General features: G+C 40.4%; 1 protein-coding gene across 1 annotated transcript; it reads left to right on the top strand.

The window, feature by feature from the left end:
* Positions 1-262: 262 nt before the first annotated feature.
* Positions 263-8,971, top strand: tdrd5 (tudor domain containing 5). The gene is made up of 17 exons (XM_030791103.1): positions 263-491; positions 709-1,176; positions 1,317-1,471; positions 1,634-1,717; positions 1,817-1,873; positions 2,061-2,220; positions 3,777-3,958; positions 4,278-4,492; positions 4,891-5,100; positions 5,250-5,316; positions 5,469-5,678; positions 5,922-6,034; positions 6,170-6,182; positions 6,407-6,505; positions 6,713-6,862; positions 8,157-8,322; positions 8,787-8,971. Exons 1-17 carry the CDS (start codon positions 263-265, stop codon positions 8,969-8,971), a joined length of 2,763 nt encoding a protein of 920 aa, XP_030646963.1.
* The last annotated feature ends 8,684 nt before the right edge of the window (positions 8,972-17,655 follow it).

Raw genomic sequence — 17,655 nt, 5'->3', positions numbered from 1 at the left:
TACGTTTTAGGTCTGTTCCTGCTCCAACACACCTGCTTCATCTAATCTCATCTGGCTGATGAGTTTGCTCAGGTGTATTAGAGCAGAGAAGAATCGAAATCGTGCACTGCTGTAGGCCTTCGGGAGCAGGATAGGGAAAGTTTTTAAAAGTATTGCGCCTGTTTTAAGCTAACACGCTTGATGTAGCCTTATCACACGCTTTCACGTCCTATTTCTCTCTTACACTTCTGCAATCTCTTTTATCCCTTTCTGAGTTATCAGAATGACCCAGGAACACTTGCTGGCTGGCTTGAGGAAGGATGTACGTTCGCTGCTGGTATCGGCCAAGCATGGGCTGGCTCCTGAACAGCTGAAACGGGACTACCAAAAAATGCTTGGATATGCCCTCCCTCTGAAACGTCTGGGATTTTGCAGTGTTTTAGACATGGTTAAAGAAATGCCAGACGTCGTGCTTGTGGATTACTCACGAGATGGCAGTATATTGTTAAAAGGTAACTCTATCCAGATTTCCAGTTTATCTGATACTGTTTTGTTACAGTATCAGACATTACAGTATAGTATATGCTTTTCCTAGTTTGACAAAAGCAAAAGAATAAAAAAGACTGCACTCTTTACCAGCAAGGCTCACAATTTTTTGTCATACTACTTGTTGAATTTTCGATATCAAGTTTACCATTGTCTAATGATGCCTTATCCCTGTCTGTATAGCTGTAGGAGATGAAACCACAAAGGGAATAGAGGAGCTTGTGTCAAAACAACGTAGTCAAAAACCAAAGGCGTCCTACCACAGATCAAGGGTTGGGGCTTTGTCTTTTCACTACCCCCATGGAGGTCCTCCCGTCCTCTCTCGCCGTCACACTCTGCCTACCCTTCCCGCTCAGCTCCGTAGTCAGCTGCGCCAGTTGCTGTCCCATGGACCGATTGGACTTTCAGAGCTGGAAACCAAATATGCCTCTCAGTTTGGCAGACCCCTCCAAATCACACAGTATGGATTCTACAGTGTTGCAGAGATGCTGGCTGCAGCTTCTGATCTTATAGCTGTGAGACAGAGTCGCACAGGATCCCAGCTGCTTCTGAGAAACACTGTGGCACCAGTTAAACAGTCTAAAACTCTGACACCCAGGCCTAGCAAACACAAACTGTTAAGCGCTATTAACAGACTGTCACCTAACACAGGTCTGTTGGTGCTATGGTATGATTTGAAAAAATCTGTTGAGAAAGATGTGATTTATAAGCATTCCTCTTTATGAATTTAAGTTCCATCTAGCCATGTCTTAGTTTATTGTGTTCTGTCTCTCTTGTGACTCAAATCCCAGTCTTCAGCAATGGTCAGGGGAGCGCTTCTTCAAGTCTCAATGTAGCTTCTCCAAAGAACACCCACCAAGATGTTCTACGTCACTCTTCACCAGGGTCTGAATCCCTGCCAAAACCTGTGAGGGAAAATCAGTCTTTTGAAAAGTCTGTCACAAAGGTATGTTGAAAGAGCGCTTGTATTTTTCCCCCATGTCTTATTTGGTGCCAGATCTGTAATATGTTTAAGGCAGCCCAGAGAGCTGTATGGATTATTAGGGAAAAAGAATAGTAGATTTCTTTTCAGGTGGCATCCAAAAATAACATCTTTTGAACAATGTAGCTTGAGGAGGAACTTAAGCATTGGATTGTTGAGAATGGAGATGCTGGGACTGTCAGCCAGGAAGTGAAAGAGAAGCTTCGAAAGGTTAGACATATCCACGGAAAAAAAAAAAAAAAGAGAGAGAAACTTTTCTTTTTTTTTTAATTTTTTGGACGACTCTCAGGATGCTTGGACTATTTTCAGGTTGTGTCTGAGACTAAGGAAGGACTTTCCATTCACAGTCTACCAGCAGAGTACAAGGTAGTATGATTTCATTATCTGTACTATGATCGTGTTACGAGTCAAGTTTTGTTACTTTGTAAAGATGATTTTCTTATGTGAGGCTGTATTGCTGTGTAAACTAACACTTGATGGACTACAAAAATCATGGCGAGATTCTGAATGATGATCCTCCTCCGTCACGTTCTGTGTTTTTGGATTGTTCCAGAAAATGTTTGGTGAAGACTTGCCTGTGACACAGTGTGGCTTCCTGAGTGTGACTGAGATGGTTGGTGCTTTGAGTGACACGCTTTGTCTCCAACCAGACCCTGTAGAGGGCGGGAATCATTGGATCGTCACAGAACTCAAGGACGGTGATGCCGAGACAGGTGTACCATTCATCATCTTCTTAAATTCATTGTAATTGAATGTAGATGTGAAATGCTAGGGCAGAGGTGTTCACGTCTTGTCCTTGTAGAGCCCTGCAAAACAGGTCTGTATATCCTTCAGCCATCAATCTGGGACATGTAATAGTCAGAAAAAGTCAAATCCTCCAGGACTTGCAGGCTTTGCATGGCTGTGCTAGCTGACAGCAGAGATGGGCACAAATACATCAAAAAGTATCTTGTTACAAATTACAAATACTTGCTCATCAAATGTATCAGAATAAAATACAAAATACTGGTGTCAGAAAATTTGTAACTTGAAAATACAAAAATACATACAAAATGATCTTTGACACCATTTTAGACATTTAGCAGATGCCTTTTTCAGGAGTGACTTAACAGTAAGTGCAACAGTAGAGTAAGCTAATTTCCTAGATCTCTAACTTTACAAGCAAACAATCATTTGAATAAGATATTAACCACAATAAATGGCTAAATTTAGCTGTTAGACAATTTTGTCCTTAGGAACAAAAGAAGCTAGCCTGATTTATTGATAATGAAGGCTTCCATAAGACTAACCACAAGATGCCACTGTCCCAGGCTGTCTGTGCATGCCTGTGACATGAGCTGGAATGCCACTGGCAAGCTAGCAAATAAATTCACAAGTTTTAGAGCACAGCTAATTGCTCTGTTCTTCTGTCCTATAATGACATTCAGTGGGCAATATCTGATAGTATATTATACTGCATACTTCACCTTAAGACAGTGGTTCTCAACTACAGACCTCAGTGCCCACTGCCCCGCATGTCTTTGTTTTAACTCTTCATTAACTGAGCTGATCAAGGGCTTGATGATTAGTTTATCAGTGGAATCAGGTGTGTCATTCCTGAGGAGTGTTAAAACAAAGATGTGCAGGGCAGTGGGCCCCCAGGACCGGAGTAGAGAACCACTTGCACCGAGCACCAAAGTAGCTTCTTTCCTTGGGTTACTGGTCATGAGGAAAACAAACAGTGCCCAACAAGCCTGCTGGACCCAACAAGATGTGTCATGTGATTTACTTGCATCTACCCAAAGACTGTGATAGGCTGTATTTAGTAGTCCTATAGTAAACCTGGTGATGAAAGTTCTTGACTTTTTTGAGAATAAAATGACATATCTGATTAAGTATTTTAAATACACAAAGTACAGTCTCTCAAAGTATTTTGTTACAAATTACACCCGATTGTTTTCTATTCAGCAAAATACAAATTACAAAATACTCAAAAGTAATTAAATACAAATTTTAAATACATTTAATTGAAATAGTGCCCATCTCTGGCTGACAGTTGGGTCGTTTGTTTGCCATGAGTCTAACAGTGGTCCTATTTTGGTTTCATGGACTTACACCTTTCATCACAGCGCTGTAGCGACAGCTTGGGTGAGGGCTCAGATATTGCTTGTCATGCTCATTACATCTCCTAAACCCACAGCTAGACACCATTATTTCTTGTTTACTGACTGAATGCCTGCTGGATGGTATCCTTTTTCTATTGGCGAGTGACCTCAAAACGTTTTGATAGGGTTCTCTCAAAATGAAGATTCTAGTGCATCTGACCTATCAGAGTCCCTGAGCCCCCCCAGCAAAGGGGCCTACTTCAGCTGCGTTGAGTCTCAGTGGGAAGGTCGAACTGGGGAAGATGGTTCCTCAGGGGATTCAGAAGGAGTCTCTGAACTCAGGATTTCCAACAAGACCGTCCATCAGGTGAAAATGTTTGCCATCCGCCAAGATAAGGGGTTTCATGTTTCTTCAACAAAACTGCTTTAAACTTTTACTGCTTATTTCTCTGGGATGATTCATGAAAATGTGAAATAGGGGTTATTGCAATTCTGTTACTATGAAATTATGTAAAATTTTATCCACACCTTGTCCAGAGCTAGAGAATTTGAGGACACATTTGGAACTTTTTTTTCTTTTTTTGACTACATTACCATCTTTTGATCCTCAAAATGATTCAGTCTCATCGTGTCACCCTTGTGGTGAAACCTTAGCGTGCCTGTCTTGCGTGTTTTCTTCTGGTCAGATGATGAACATCTTCCCTATGAACGTGTTGAACTGCGGATCATCGGTGCCACTGGATGCCATACAGTGCCAGAAGCTGAAGACCCCCACGCGCAGGAGAGAGAGAGAACTGGTGTCAGTGCTGGTGGAGAGGGTGGAGACGCCCGGTCACTTCTACATCCGTCTCAGTGAGAACACAGAGGCCAGAGCTCTGGAAAACATGATGCTAGAAATGAGGTCTTAGCTTTTCTTTCTGGTTTTCATTTTCTGCCTCATCGTTGTAACAGTCAAAAGCAAAACTGTGGCTGGAAAAAGTGATCTAAAATTGTGAACTAGCTTTTAATGTTAAATTGTAGGACGTCGTCTTTCATATATTTAGGTTTGACTAATCTTTTGAGGTCCTGTATGAGTGTATATTTTCAGCTGAAATATTGTAATGTTACCAAGTCTTGTCGGTGCTGTACCATGTCACTGGCATATCTGTCAAGATCAACTAATTCTCCTTTGTTTTCTCCTTTGTGATTTGACTCCCTTGTCTTCATTTCTCGGACGTTGTCCGTGTAGTCTACGTTGTTCTATGTCAAATACACATGCCTTTTCTGGTCGTGATGTGAGGTGTCGTGTCCTGTTTGTAGGAGCTGTTATTCATGCCCTGGTATTTCTGAGAGGTACCAGCTTCCTGACGCCTATATTCGGCCAGGGCAGGTGTGCTGCGTGACCCCCAGGGACATATGGTTCTATCGGGTTGTTATCCACAGAGTGACCAGCTCGTCAGAGGTGGAAGTGTATTACGTGGACTTTGGAGATGTCAGCAAAGTGAACAGGAGCAGCCTGAGGTTCCTCAAGTGGGTTCTCCCTACATGCTAACCAATGTCTCCCTGTGGCTTTCTCTGTTGGTAGAAAATGTTCTCACAATTGTCATATTTTCTGCACGTAGGCCATCTAAAAATGTCATACTTCTAATGATCTGGAGCTTTTTTTTGTTTTTTTTTAGATCTTGTTATGCAGAGCTCCCAGCCCAAGCAGTTCCATCAATGCTCATTGGAGTGAAACCAGTTGAAGTTAGGACATCATTACCCAACCGTTTGATGCTCTTTTCATTGTTTTTTTTAATTTACTTAAAGTGTCCCTTTATACGACATTATTTTAGCATTCACACAAAGTGTCTTCAAGTTTAAAAAAAAAAAATTCTCTTTTCTGTTATCTGATACAGAGCAGCTGGACGAGGAACGCGACAAACCTTTTTCAGAAGCTGTGTTGTGAGCGTACCTTGGTGGCGGCTATCCATGGTTACCAGCGTGACTTCCTGCAGGTCTTCCTGTGTGACACCCATATGGAGGAGGATGTGTATATCCACAGTGCCCTCTATGACGAGGGGCATGCTGTGCTCTGTTCCCCTGGCAAATGTGAACAGATGATTGCGGTCAGTCAAAGATAATACACGCACATACATCGATATTCAGAGTATTATCTGTTGAAGTTAGCATGGAAGGCCTGTACATACCTCCTTAGGGACTTTTGAGTCCTTATATTGGTGGGGGTTTTTGTTTGTTTGTTTTGAAAAGAAAAGTTTATGATCTAGACTAGCCACTTGTTTAATTGCACTGTGTGTTTGTATTGCGTTTTTTTTTTTCTTTTGTAATAATTATATGCCTTTGGTTTTTAGACGGCAGCACAATTCAATCCAGTGACCCTTTACCTCGGAGAGGGCCAGCTCGATGAAGTGCCAGAGCCTTACAGTTCACTGACATCATCTCACACTCCTAATGTACAGAACCAGTCTCCATTTATTTTCCCTCTGTTTTAACCCAGACAGTGCCTACCTTCAGTGAAGAGCTCAGTATGGAGTATAATGTGTAGAGTTTGTTTAGTGTACAGTATAACGTGGGTGGTTTTTGTGTTGACAAAAATCAGTTGTTCAGAGATTGTACTCAGCTTTCTGAAAATTTCAAGTGTTTTTTTTCCCCAGTGTCCTTGCTAAAATGATGGAGATCAGCAATGCGTATATGTAGTGGAAACAATAAGCCTGTACACTCTATGTAATAATGGAATGTACAATTATTTTTGTAAACTCTCTCACAGTATGTTAATATGAGAGTGACTGTGATTTGGGATCATTTTTTGTACACTTTTAACATATTTACTTCGTAGGGCTATGAGAACAATCCCTCTACAAATGACCAGGAAAACCTTATAGATCTTCCTGAACTGGAGTTTATTGACGTTGATGAGATGAGCACTTTGTGTAAGGTTGGTGTGTAAAAGTTATAACACCAGAGATTCCAGATGTTTTTAGCAATAACTCAGGGGTCACTACAGATATCGGTCAACTAATTGTAAAGCTGTCAGCGAACAAACCTTAAAGATATTGGTCAGCAAACCTTAACCTACAACACCTTTATTTATGTTTGTCTTGGATCAGATGATGTATTGGAGATCTGTCCTCTGGCTACACAGGTGGGGAATGCAAATCCATTTGGGGCTCTTCTGTGCAAACAGACAGAAAACTACAGCAACTGGGATGAGGGATGGCTTCCCGACAGCAACAAAGATGAGACAAAGACTATATCTGTGCCAGCGAGTGAAGACAATGAAGCAAAAGTTGCGGTAATATCACCTCCTGCTTTCCTTATGTTGACCTGAACTAGACAGGCAAGGTCACCCATTTATTTTTTGGTTGTTTTTGAATTCTCACTGACATCAGCTATCTGAACGACATGTTAAAATGTTCCCGCAAACACGCGCTGGATCAGAACATCTGGACGACATCTGTGTCTGTCTCGTCCTCGTTGTGTTTCTTGTGTCTGCATGTTTTGGGTTCTCCCATCGTCTTCATCGCTCAACACGGTTCTCTTTGTCCTCTCCTAAAATAGAAATGAGCAGTTTGTCTCAGTTCTGTTTAACTCCTGTGACTCGACTCATCGTCACTCGTTAGAATCCGGTCTCATCGCAGTCCCCCGGGAAGAATTTGCATGTAATTTTTTGGTAATGAGATGAATATGCAAATGATCTTCCCCTCATATGCTTCCTGTTCAGAGAGGGATCATTAAACAAACCCTGGACAGGAAGAGGCAAACTTATCATGCGTTCCAAAGATATCTAATCTGTAGCTTTTGTTATGTGAGATGGCAGCTACTATAAACCTTCTGGAACAAATTGAGCAGTTCTCTTTCTTGCCTGTGGCAGTTCTACATTGAACAGGATAAGCAACATATGTTGGTGATTAACTGCATATTGTGTTATTGCATTAGCATCTCGCCTGAAGTTTAATTACATAATGCAATTAAGACATCTTTTGGATTCAATATGTAGTTTAATAGCTACCATAAACAGAAGATTTTTGAATGTTGCACTGCGGACAGTTTTCGCCGAGTCAAATACCTTTCTTTGTCGTCGTTGCATTGCAGAGTAATGAAAGATCAGGTTTAAACATTTTTTTCTAGCCCGAAGGCTCATGAAAGCTTTGCAGCTGAGCTTTGAAACCTTTTAGGAGAAATTTGTGCTTTGATCTGTTTAAAAGTTTGGCGCTGTTTTCTTATAAATCTCACATCTCACTTTTTGGGTTTTAAAACTGCAACACTTATTTCCTTTGAACTTTCTGGAATAGTGTGAAGGAGGGGGGGTGCACTAAATGGATTAGGTATAACAGCTAATGAAATGCAGACAGCACACACCAGCTGACTGATGATATGTATGTCCTTTCAGTAGTCAATATTTAAGCAAAGCACCCAGAGTACAACACGGTGATGCTTTTTTTCTTTTTCTTTTTTTTTTTTAAACATATTGCCCCATTCTTGACTACCAGATAAGACACTGTGGCAATATGTGACATCGTAATGGGAAAAAAATAATTTCTTAATGTCTCCCCCCCCCCCCCCCCCCCTTTTGTTTTGTTCCTTAGTCTGAGACGCAGTCTTCTGTTTCACCCAGCCAGGCGGGCAGTGCTACCCTGCCGCACTGTGGACATGTAGAGCAGGATCCTGGTGTGGCTCACCTACAGTCCACCCTGAACACCCTCAGTCTTCACACCCCTGGGCTGGGACAGACCCAGAGCAGTGAAACAGCAGGTAGAGCACTGCACCACAGACAGCATAACCTGGAAGCAAAGGACAGAGCTTCTGGTTAGGAATATCAGATGGAGAATGGAAAGATGATATAGCTCCCATTATTGTAGTTACTTAGTTGCTTATTCAGTGAATCCCAACTGTATGGATACGTAAGGGTGTCATTATGCTATCTTAATGACTAGAGTAGGTCGCGGTCTTGAAAAGCTATTTATTCAAGGTTGATACTGATACACTTGAAAATCTGGGCACCATTGCAGTTAATCAAACTCAACAGTCAAATAACAAAACAAGTAAAGAGTAAACCTGAAGGAAAAATACTTGAAAGAAATACTAATAAACAATACGCTGTGAAATAGGTCTTTCAGATCATTCTTGTAGCTCCACATATAATTTAACATTTTATACCCACCCTCCCTGTGGAGACAATGTTATATATTAAATTCTCAGTTTTCTTATTTGTGCAGATCTGACCAGCAAACCGCCTCATCCTGTGTCTCCAAGCCTCGTGTTCTCATTGTTTGGCATAAGAGACGGAATACGCGCGGACAAGCTCTTCCTGCGTAACGCTTCACCTTTAGCGCTGAGCCCAGCCGCCCGACTGGCCGCTGGAAGCAATCTCTGTTCCTGGTATCCTCAGAAAATGGCCTGACCTAGTTCTCAGCAACACAAAACATCAAATGAATGATGTTGAATGTGGCACTAATGCGTTATAATGATGGATCGGCCATCATGGCATTTTATTTCACATTTTTACGTTTTATGCCTTTTATGTTTTTGAATTATAGTAAACGAAAGCCCGTTTAGGTTTTTGAAAATACATGAAAGTTGTGAAACTCCTTTAAAGAGAGAGAGAGGCTATGTTTGGGCTGGTAAATGTAACATTTGTACTGTCGTGCTTGTAAAAATTGATTTTTCACTGTTTCTTTTCTTGTTGATCAGATAAGGAACATATTTGCAGTTCCTGCGTTTTCTTATGCGAGTAAATTGTACATGTTCTCACAGTTTGTGGGTTTTCTTCTTTTAATGGTTTGTCCTGAAGATGGTTGTTAATCGTTCTGAATTTAGTTAAGAGCAGACAACTTATTTTTGTGATAATTAAAATCCAAACTGTGGATCTAAAACGTATCTGTTGTCTGTTATAAACTTGATGTAATACATTTTAATCAGGGGTCACTCACTTTGTTTTTATTCTCCTGTCTTTTTGGAATACTGCACAAAGACTACATAGAAACTGGTCCTCAGGTCATCTTAACAGCTTTTCAAAATGAGTGATCATTTTTAATTTTCTCTAATGGGAGAAGTAGAAGAGGGATTTTGGTATTTCTCCTCCTGAGACCTCCAAGTGACGTGCCTGATCTTTGACCTGACCATGACTGCTCAACGGTGTCAGCCATGAGCATTCATCATGTCTCTTCTACTGTTTTTTCTGACACTGAAAATGCTGAATGACCTCTTGTACACCCTTTCTCATTTCCGTTCTTCCTCTTCACTTTTATTCATGTGACTAACGTTGTTTTTGTCATATTTTTCTTTCTCCTAGCATCGTGACAAATAACTCTGAACAGCATTTAGACGTGCCTGGGGAAAGAATAAACACAACAGAAGTTTGAGTGTAATTAGTGAACCCTGAATAAATAAAAGCAAATCTATCAACGTACTAAATGTTCAGTCACGGAAGGTCAGCCATGCAGATGGCAGGGACAACACAGTCTGCGTTTGGTGACCTGACTAAGTTCCACATCAACACCATTTCCCCCCTCTGACTCAACCCACACCCTGTTTTCAGCCTCAGAAATATTCAGTATTCATCTTGGCGTACCATTCTCTGTGGGAGGACTTTCGGTCCACTGAGCACAACAGAAGAGATATATTAAATTATGTAATCGGAATATAATTGAACCCAACTGCATACATAAATGTGCTCCATGTCCAGCGTGAACAAAAGCTCAAGGCTTGAGGTTTTCAGATACTCACCTGCCCCCTGAGCTCCGGTCTCCTCATTTCACTCATTACTGTGTAATTGGGACCTTAATTAGCCTGTCCCCAGCAGGCTTCAGTGAGCTTAGGTCTCTTAAAATGTCTCTCAGCTTGACAAATCACCAGGACTCTTCAGTTAAAAAGGGTCAGCAGCTTTTCTGCCAAATTAGCACAGGAACCTATGCTACTTTAATTGAACAGGATAATGTGTAAGGAAGAATGTGTGTTGATATTGACCTGTTGTTACCAGATGGTAATAGAACTAGCATGGACATGTAGAGTTTTTATGTTAGGTTTCTGGTTTGTATAATGATGAAAATGTTGTTTATTTCTGTGGCAAAATGTATTATGATCCTTAATTTTATGTTGGGTATTAAAACAGTTGGCAGATTTGACTAAATAAATGCCATCAAAATGGCTGTTCCCCATACACTGTAACTGATAGTTGAAAGCAGTACTTTTGTCCTGTATGTGCTTTGAAAGAAAAAGACAAATCATGTTGATCCAAATTCAATACTAGTCACTAATTAAACCACAGCACTAATGTGATCCAGGTGGTCCAGCTCAGATACAAGAGAAATTCCCTGACATCTGACAGGATTCAGAAAATCCTCAGATGATTCTGTTCACTGACGAATGCTGCTGTTGCTGAGATTACTGTATATTCTATGAGTGAAAAAAATTGCTGGTGAAAGTGAGAAGATCATCTGTATGAAACCACTTCCTCATTTACATATGAACATGAAGTGACCCAGAGACATGTTCCCATGCATGCATGTCCTTAATTTCATATTTGTTCATCAATACACACTCTGGATGCACAGACAACATTCAGTCATGCAAAACAACATTGTCATTAAGCCATCCACATGCACACACACACACGCATGCATTTGTTTATGACTATGCTTTCCATCTGTTGATTTTAATTTACGTCACCAAGAGTAATCAAGAAACAACTCCGTTATCAAGGGAGTGCTGAGTTATTGAGGTGAGCGCCTGTGTTCATGGTTTAGACTAAACTGTTTTGGTTTCTTCTTAAAAACAGTTCTGCCACAGTGCATGAATATTTTACAGTACTGAAATCAGAGTCACTGAATATATCAAACTATGATCTGCTGAAACAGAATTGAATTTTGTAATTTAGATACACAACATTTACAATCACAGCTTTAGAGAGTTAAGCAGCTTTTGCTCACTGGTTCTTTTAGGCTTTTGTCAGATCTTTGAGTGTCTGCTCTATTGAACTAGAGAGCTGATCATGGTAGATGGTAGAATATGCTAAAAGGCCTGGAATGGGGGAGGAGCTAAAGAGTTCAATTCTTCCAAGCAGAACTGATGGTGGTGTGACATATGAAGACCTTTAAAGTGCCTTCCGTTGCACAATGCTTGGTGCTTTCAAAACATGGTGCTTGCTACTCAGCTGCGCTTAAAACAATTGCCGGATTTGATCATCAGACAGTCTGTAATTCAACTGCAGTCACTCTAAGCCAGTTTCAGTGCCCTCCTGTTTTGAATGGTTATCATGGTCTCAGTGGTTTTTGTAAGGAGCGAAGAGAATTGTAGCTGCATAAATATGGTAGCTGCATAAATATGGTGGTTGGAAATTTGACTGGAAGATGTTCCGCTTAAGAAAAAATATCTGTTTTTCTTCAGAGTTTCTTGGAGAGCCACAGATGTGATGAGTTTGAGATGGCACAGTTTGAAAAGGAGGCGGTTTCCTAATGACGCGGTTGTTTTACACCATTAGCGGAAAGAAGCCGTCCCTTCACCCCGTACCCTCCCTCTAACCAAGTGTTTAGGGAGAAGCATCTCCGATAAGGATCGCATAAAAGCACACTGCAGCACACCAAATCACATTAGCTGTGATCTGACCGGCGCAGACCTTACGCCTGCCAGGATGCTACTGGTTACCATAGAGACCAGGCCCTCTCCCTTGCCCAGGTTATCATGAGCGCTTGGAGTAGCGCTGATATGTGCCATGAATGAAAATTATGTAGGCTTCACGTGCTCACAAGGTCCGAACTTCAAACGAGGCCGCAAGGGATGTTAAACTGCAGAACCATGGACAGCTCCTTTCCAGCACATGGATGATAACCTCGGAGACCGCAGATTTGTCCATTTGTGTGGGGATGATCGATAACAAGTGAATTCCTCGATATCTACGGGGGAAAGTAAATCTAGTAATGAGAAGCCAAAGGAATTCTTTTCAGCCACAAGTTGAATGCACAACATCTACATAATAGTATATGTTCATTGTTGCGTCCATAGGGGCAACGTCTCTTCCCAGCTTCCCTGATTCTTAACCAGCAATTTAAATGATAGAAATTTATACTGTTATTATGTATGGTGTAATCCGCGTTGAGCTGAACTATTATTCCGTATGTTTACGTATCGATTTAAGATAGGACAGCGCAGTATTTCTTTTCCCTAAGCAGTTTCTAATTGACTTCTGTCTCTTAGTCTGGATGATTATACAGTGAGAGATTTTTTCCCCCAGTTACATTCCCTATTTGTTGCCATTTCACAATATGCATGCATTTGAGAATAGTGATAGAAGTTCATCTTTAATAAGACGGGCCTGACATGTCTCTGTCAGACCTTTAGATCTCCGTTAAATGTCACAATCTTCGAAGCACTTGTTCATTTTAATTAATTGTCAGCAAGCCTCTGTCACATTTTATGTTGTCATCAAGATCGCTGTTTTCGTAATTAACCCTTTGAAGTAAACTGATATCGCTCTGAAACTGTATGTATTTTTTCCTCATTGTTTTGATGCGCAACGCTTAGTTGTGTGTAATTTAAAATATCGTTCCAATTTAGGCTTTCATAGTGAACAAATGTCTCATTTATACCATAAAACTTCTTTGTAATGACATTTTGTGTGCCTGTACCTCGAAGGGTTAAAAGAATTTTCTCCGATAAAATTTCAGTGAATAAACTCTGGCAGACCCTCTCTCCCTTCCGAATGATTGCCTCTGTGGGGGTACACTCTGACCTTTATTGAATATACTATCCATCAACAAGACTGTTGCGTCCGTCCTAAGGGATGCTTAGCGAATCCAGAGGATGCGTACGGAGCCGCAATCTGCTCCGCTGTTCACTCTCTCACACACAGAAAATCAACGCCAGTTCTCGTGCCACTATCGCCATTGAACTTGAGGGAGTGATAATGAATACTACAAGCTGGAGTAGTCAAAATGAAACGCCTCTTGTATGCTGCGAATAAGTTTATACCCGTTTTGTGATGTGGAAAAAAATTGAATCAAGCGGCGCTCCATCACAAGCTTGTGAAACGTTTGGTATGAACTGACAGCGTTTGTCTCGGGAGCAGCATTATCTTCTAAATAGTCTCTTTCGCGAAATAAAGACATTTGACAAAGGTAGGTTTTTTGCATTTAATCCGAGGAGGGGTTCGTGTATCTCGCTCTACGTTTTTACTAGATTTTCTTCAATTTAAAATCACAGTATTTAAATACTGACGCGAGAACGATTGTGGCTATTGTGTGTACATTGTGTAGTAGCAGCAGCTTTCAGCACATGGAATTTTCTTCAACAGGATTTAGAACAGTGAAGTAGTTAAGTGAACGTCCGGTTAACGTTCAAGATTGGGAATAGTGGGATTAGCGAGTGTGAGTGTTCCAAACAGAATATATTTTCAGTCAATCAACAGATTTTAGAGATCATAACTATTAAAATTGATTTCCTCTGTTGCTTGTCTCTCATTTCGCTGAGGTTATGAATGCTATTTCGCGGTGTTTTGTGTGTGTGTGTGTATGTGTGTATGTGTGTGTGTGTGTGTGTTTGCAGAGTTTGAAGCAAGTAGAGGGAGGCAGATTCTCTTACTGAGTGCACTAAATTCTCTCTCTCTCTCTCTCTCTCTCTCTCTCTCTCTCTCTCACACACACACACACACACAGAGTCACTCATTCAAAATACACAATTTGTCCAGGCCTGGCTATTGTAACCACTGACCTTTGCTAATTGAACAAAGCTAATGGAAAAAGGAAGACCTGAATGATATGGGTTCTTAGGCTCTTGTTTTTTTATCTTTCCAGTTTCACTTATCAGTCTTTCCAGCTGAGGCAATGATGCTCTGGGCTAATTTCCCATGGGACTCTGCCATGATGTCCAGACCATACAGGGGAACATGTTTCATATCAGTCAGCTGCAGTACCATCCCTACAGAACTAGGATTATGAAGAGAGAGAAAAAAAACTCCACTGCTTTCTAGGATATTGATAAGACTGACTCTTTACACGTATACAGCTATAACGTTACGTTTTTGAAAGTCCTAAAATGAAAAAGAGTCGCTTTTCTATTTATTTGGTTTATTTTTGTTTTGTTTTGTTTTTGTTTTTTTTAAAAAAAGTTCATTTTGTTTTATAATCTGAATATTTCATGTTTTCAGATGCATGTGTCTTATAACATACAGTCTTTTCTGAGATCTCTCTCAAAGCTGATGAAAAATACATGGAGCACTCCAGTGAAATAAGAGGGCGAGCAGTCAGGCTAAAATAACGGTTAGTCTGGGCTGTAGAGTACGAGACCGTGTGCGGTAGCGTGCTGCAGGAGAGCTACTCCCACAGCACCTCAGCCACTCTTCATTCTCAAGAGCTGCAAGCAACAGATGAGGAGATGTGCGTAAATGCTTGGTGACCCAGTGTATTACTATTTTATTCTAGTCATTAAACAAACAGTTTGTGTGAAATCAGGCATGAGTCGGCATCTGATCTGTCCTTCAGATATGTTACTTGGCATCATTACCACTCTTCAAAACGTGACTGTGATTGGAACTCAGAAGGGGTTGAGTAAGATCATGTTAATAGGTTATTAATAAACAATATTGATTGATTATTAGCACGAGTCGTTCTTAAGAGAAATCTGTTCTCTGATCCTGTGTTTGGGCTATGTGAACTCTATACAGTAGTTCACTGTAGATGTATTCTCTTTAAAAAAAAGAGAGAGAGAGAAAAAAAAGAAAAAAAAAAAAACGGTCTTGTCTTGAATACCTGGCTAAAATTGTCCAGTGATGGAAGAGTACTGTTTCAGGAATGCTGTTTGAATTATTGAAAGGCTAGATTTATGGTCGTAGACTCGCTGTGATTTCGAGTGCTAGGTTAGAAAGAGAGGAAAGACTGTTGAAATATCAAGAGGACACTTCGGCTGATCTAACCCTGATCTCTTTCCATGAACAGAAAGCTTTTTCGTGGAACTAAGAACCAGCAAACAGCAAAACTAATTAACTGATGAAAATTCCAACAAATAATGATTGCAGAATCCTATATTACCTCTTTCTTTCTTCCTTTCTTTCTTTTTTTCTTTTCTTTTTTTTTTTTTTTTTGTTAAGACAAGCCCCATGCATTGGAAAGAGACATGTATACTATATTAAGGAAGTGTGGATGGGTGTGATTCTGTGAGTCTGGACCGGAATTTATGAAGCATATTACACATAATAGCATGCACTGTAGTTACATGATATTTAATTAGTTTGTGAGAGATGTATATAGTAGTTTTTTGAATCTCTTCCACACAGACTCATTTAGCGAGCCAACCACTGGCTTCCTGCCTTCTGATTGTGAAAGACCATCAAGCGTAACCGAATACCCTTCTGTCTCATGGTGTTTTGAATAAACATTGCCGAACGAAATGATTCCTCAGGAAGTGCTGAATAAGGAGTCAGTCAGGGACTGGATGCTGTATGATATCTGAGGCTATTGTTTTTGGATTTGTCCTTGGAGCAGTGAAGCACCCCTACAGAGTAGCTGTAAATCCTACCGCTCCGACCTGCCAACGCACGCTTCCTCAGCTGGATGCTGAAATGGCTGTGGGGCTGATGAGGTGATGGAGACCAAGGAACTCTGGGATTGAGGAGGACCTTATCTGTCTTTATATTGGGGCAACAGATCCGCAGAATTGTTTTCTGTGTGGTATAGCACATTTTAGAGAGTTTGAGCGTGAAAACGTTTCACATCAAGCAAAAAAAAAAAAAAAAAAAGACATAAGACTCTGTAACAGGAACAATAAATACTATGAAATAAATGGATTTAAGAGTAACAATTCATTTTTTGGCAACAAATCCACCCTAATATAGACACTGACGTTTTTAAAAGGATTAATTTCTCTTTTTAAATGTTTTCAAGATATAGATTGGACTCTTGTTAACACAACTAATTGGCAGGATGTTTAAAGGATAGCTCCTTACCTAAAACCCTGCAGCAAAAATTCTGTGCATAAAAAAAAAAAAATACATGCACAAAACATGTGCAAAACATAAAGCCAACTGTGTCTCCTGATAACAGAATTAGACAAATTACATTAGTTGTGTGACCATAAATCCTGTTTCGATCTTTTTTTTTTTTCCCTAAGATAAAAAGACAGTCTGTTTTCATCCAACCCCTAAACTCAGCGGCTTTCGCTGGAACAGGCTTTGTGTAGCTGTGGGATTTAGAGCAAGCTACACGAATAAACGGATTTGACTTTTTGTGCTGAATGATATGGGATGTTCTTACCAATACCTTCTAGTGTATTGTGTTCAGCATTTAAGTTTACTGAAATGTACTGAAATTATATTAGGGGCATTGCTGGCTACTGTGTTGGCTCATACATCTCTTGAAAAGAAACAGGGCACCTCTTTGGTGTGCCAAAAACTGGATCCACATACCATGTTTAACCTCAGTGGCTGACTCATTTACAGCTGTGATACGTTTTCTGTTGACCTTTTCTAGCAAACAAAGTGACTGTCCAATGAACTGCGTCAAACATGATTTGATTTCAGGGCTTAAACAGCAGGATAAAACATTATGATAATGCTATGAAAACCACAAGAACATTCAATATGGTTTTGCTTTTTGGGAGATTAATTTTGGAATAGGTGTCTATGAGAATAACTGGTGATCTATTTTAGACCAGTAAGGCATTGGATTCAGTACTGTCTTAAAAATCAGTCAAACCTAAGGTTTATAATATGTGAAGTCAGATTATTTGACAACGGTTGACAAGGATGGTAAAAAAGGATTCAAGCACAAAGCCAGTAAGAACTGAGAGCTAAACTATCTACAGCGTTATATTTGGTTTTGTGATTAGATTGCATTTGGAAATGTGAAGTGGAGGAGAGCAGACACTCAGGTTTCATAAACACAGCTACTGTTTAGACAGAGGACATTACGAAGTGTGGACAAGTGAGGGCCAGAGGTCAGGCATGGGTAGAAGGAGAGAGAAAAAAGAGAGAGAGAGGAAAGATAGTTTCAGAAGACAGATTCTTGACTCTCTAGAGGAGCTGAACGTTGTTACCTCACCCTCACTCTCCCGTGAGAGATTTTAAGTGTTTCAGTCTGTCACAACCTGCACCGCCAT

The sequence above is a fragment of the Chanos chanos genome, chromosome 14 (genome assembly GCF_902362185.1).
Source record: "Chanos chanos chromosome 14, fChaCha1.1, whole genome shotgun sequence".
Classification (NCBI taxonomy): domain Eukaryota; kingdom Metazoa; phylum Chordata; class Actinopteri; order Gonorynchiformes; family Chanidae; genus Chanos; species Chanos chanos.
This window is presented reverse-complemented; position numbering and strand designations above follow the sequence as displayed.

Bases quoted from the DNA above. Each gene is read 5' to 3' on its own strand.
- tdrd5 (XM_030791103.1), top strand. From the start codon at position 263: ATGACCCAGGAACACTTGCTGGCTGGCTTGAGGAAGGATGTACGTTCG. The intron at 2,221-3,776 runs GTGTACCATTCA...ACGTTTTGATAG, and splicing joins GGACGGTGATGCCGAGACAG to GGTTCTCTCAAAATGAAGAT. The intron at 4,493-4,890 runs GTCTTAGCTTTT...TCCTGTTTGTAG, and splicing joins AACATGATGCTAGAAATGAG to GAGCTGTTATTCATGCCCTG.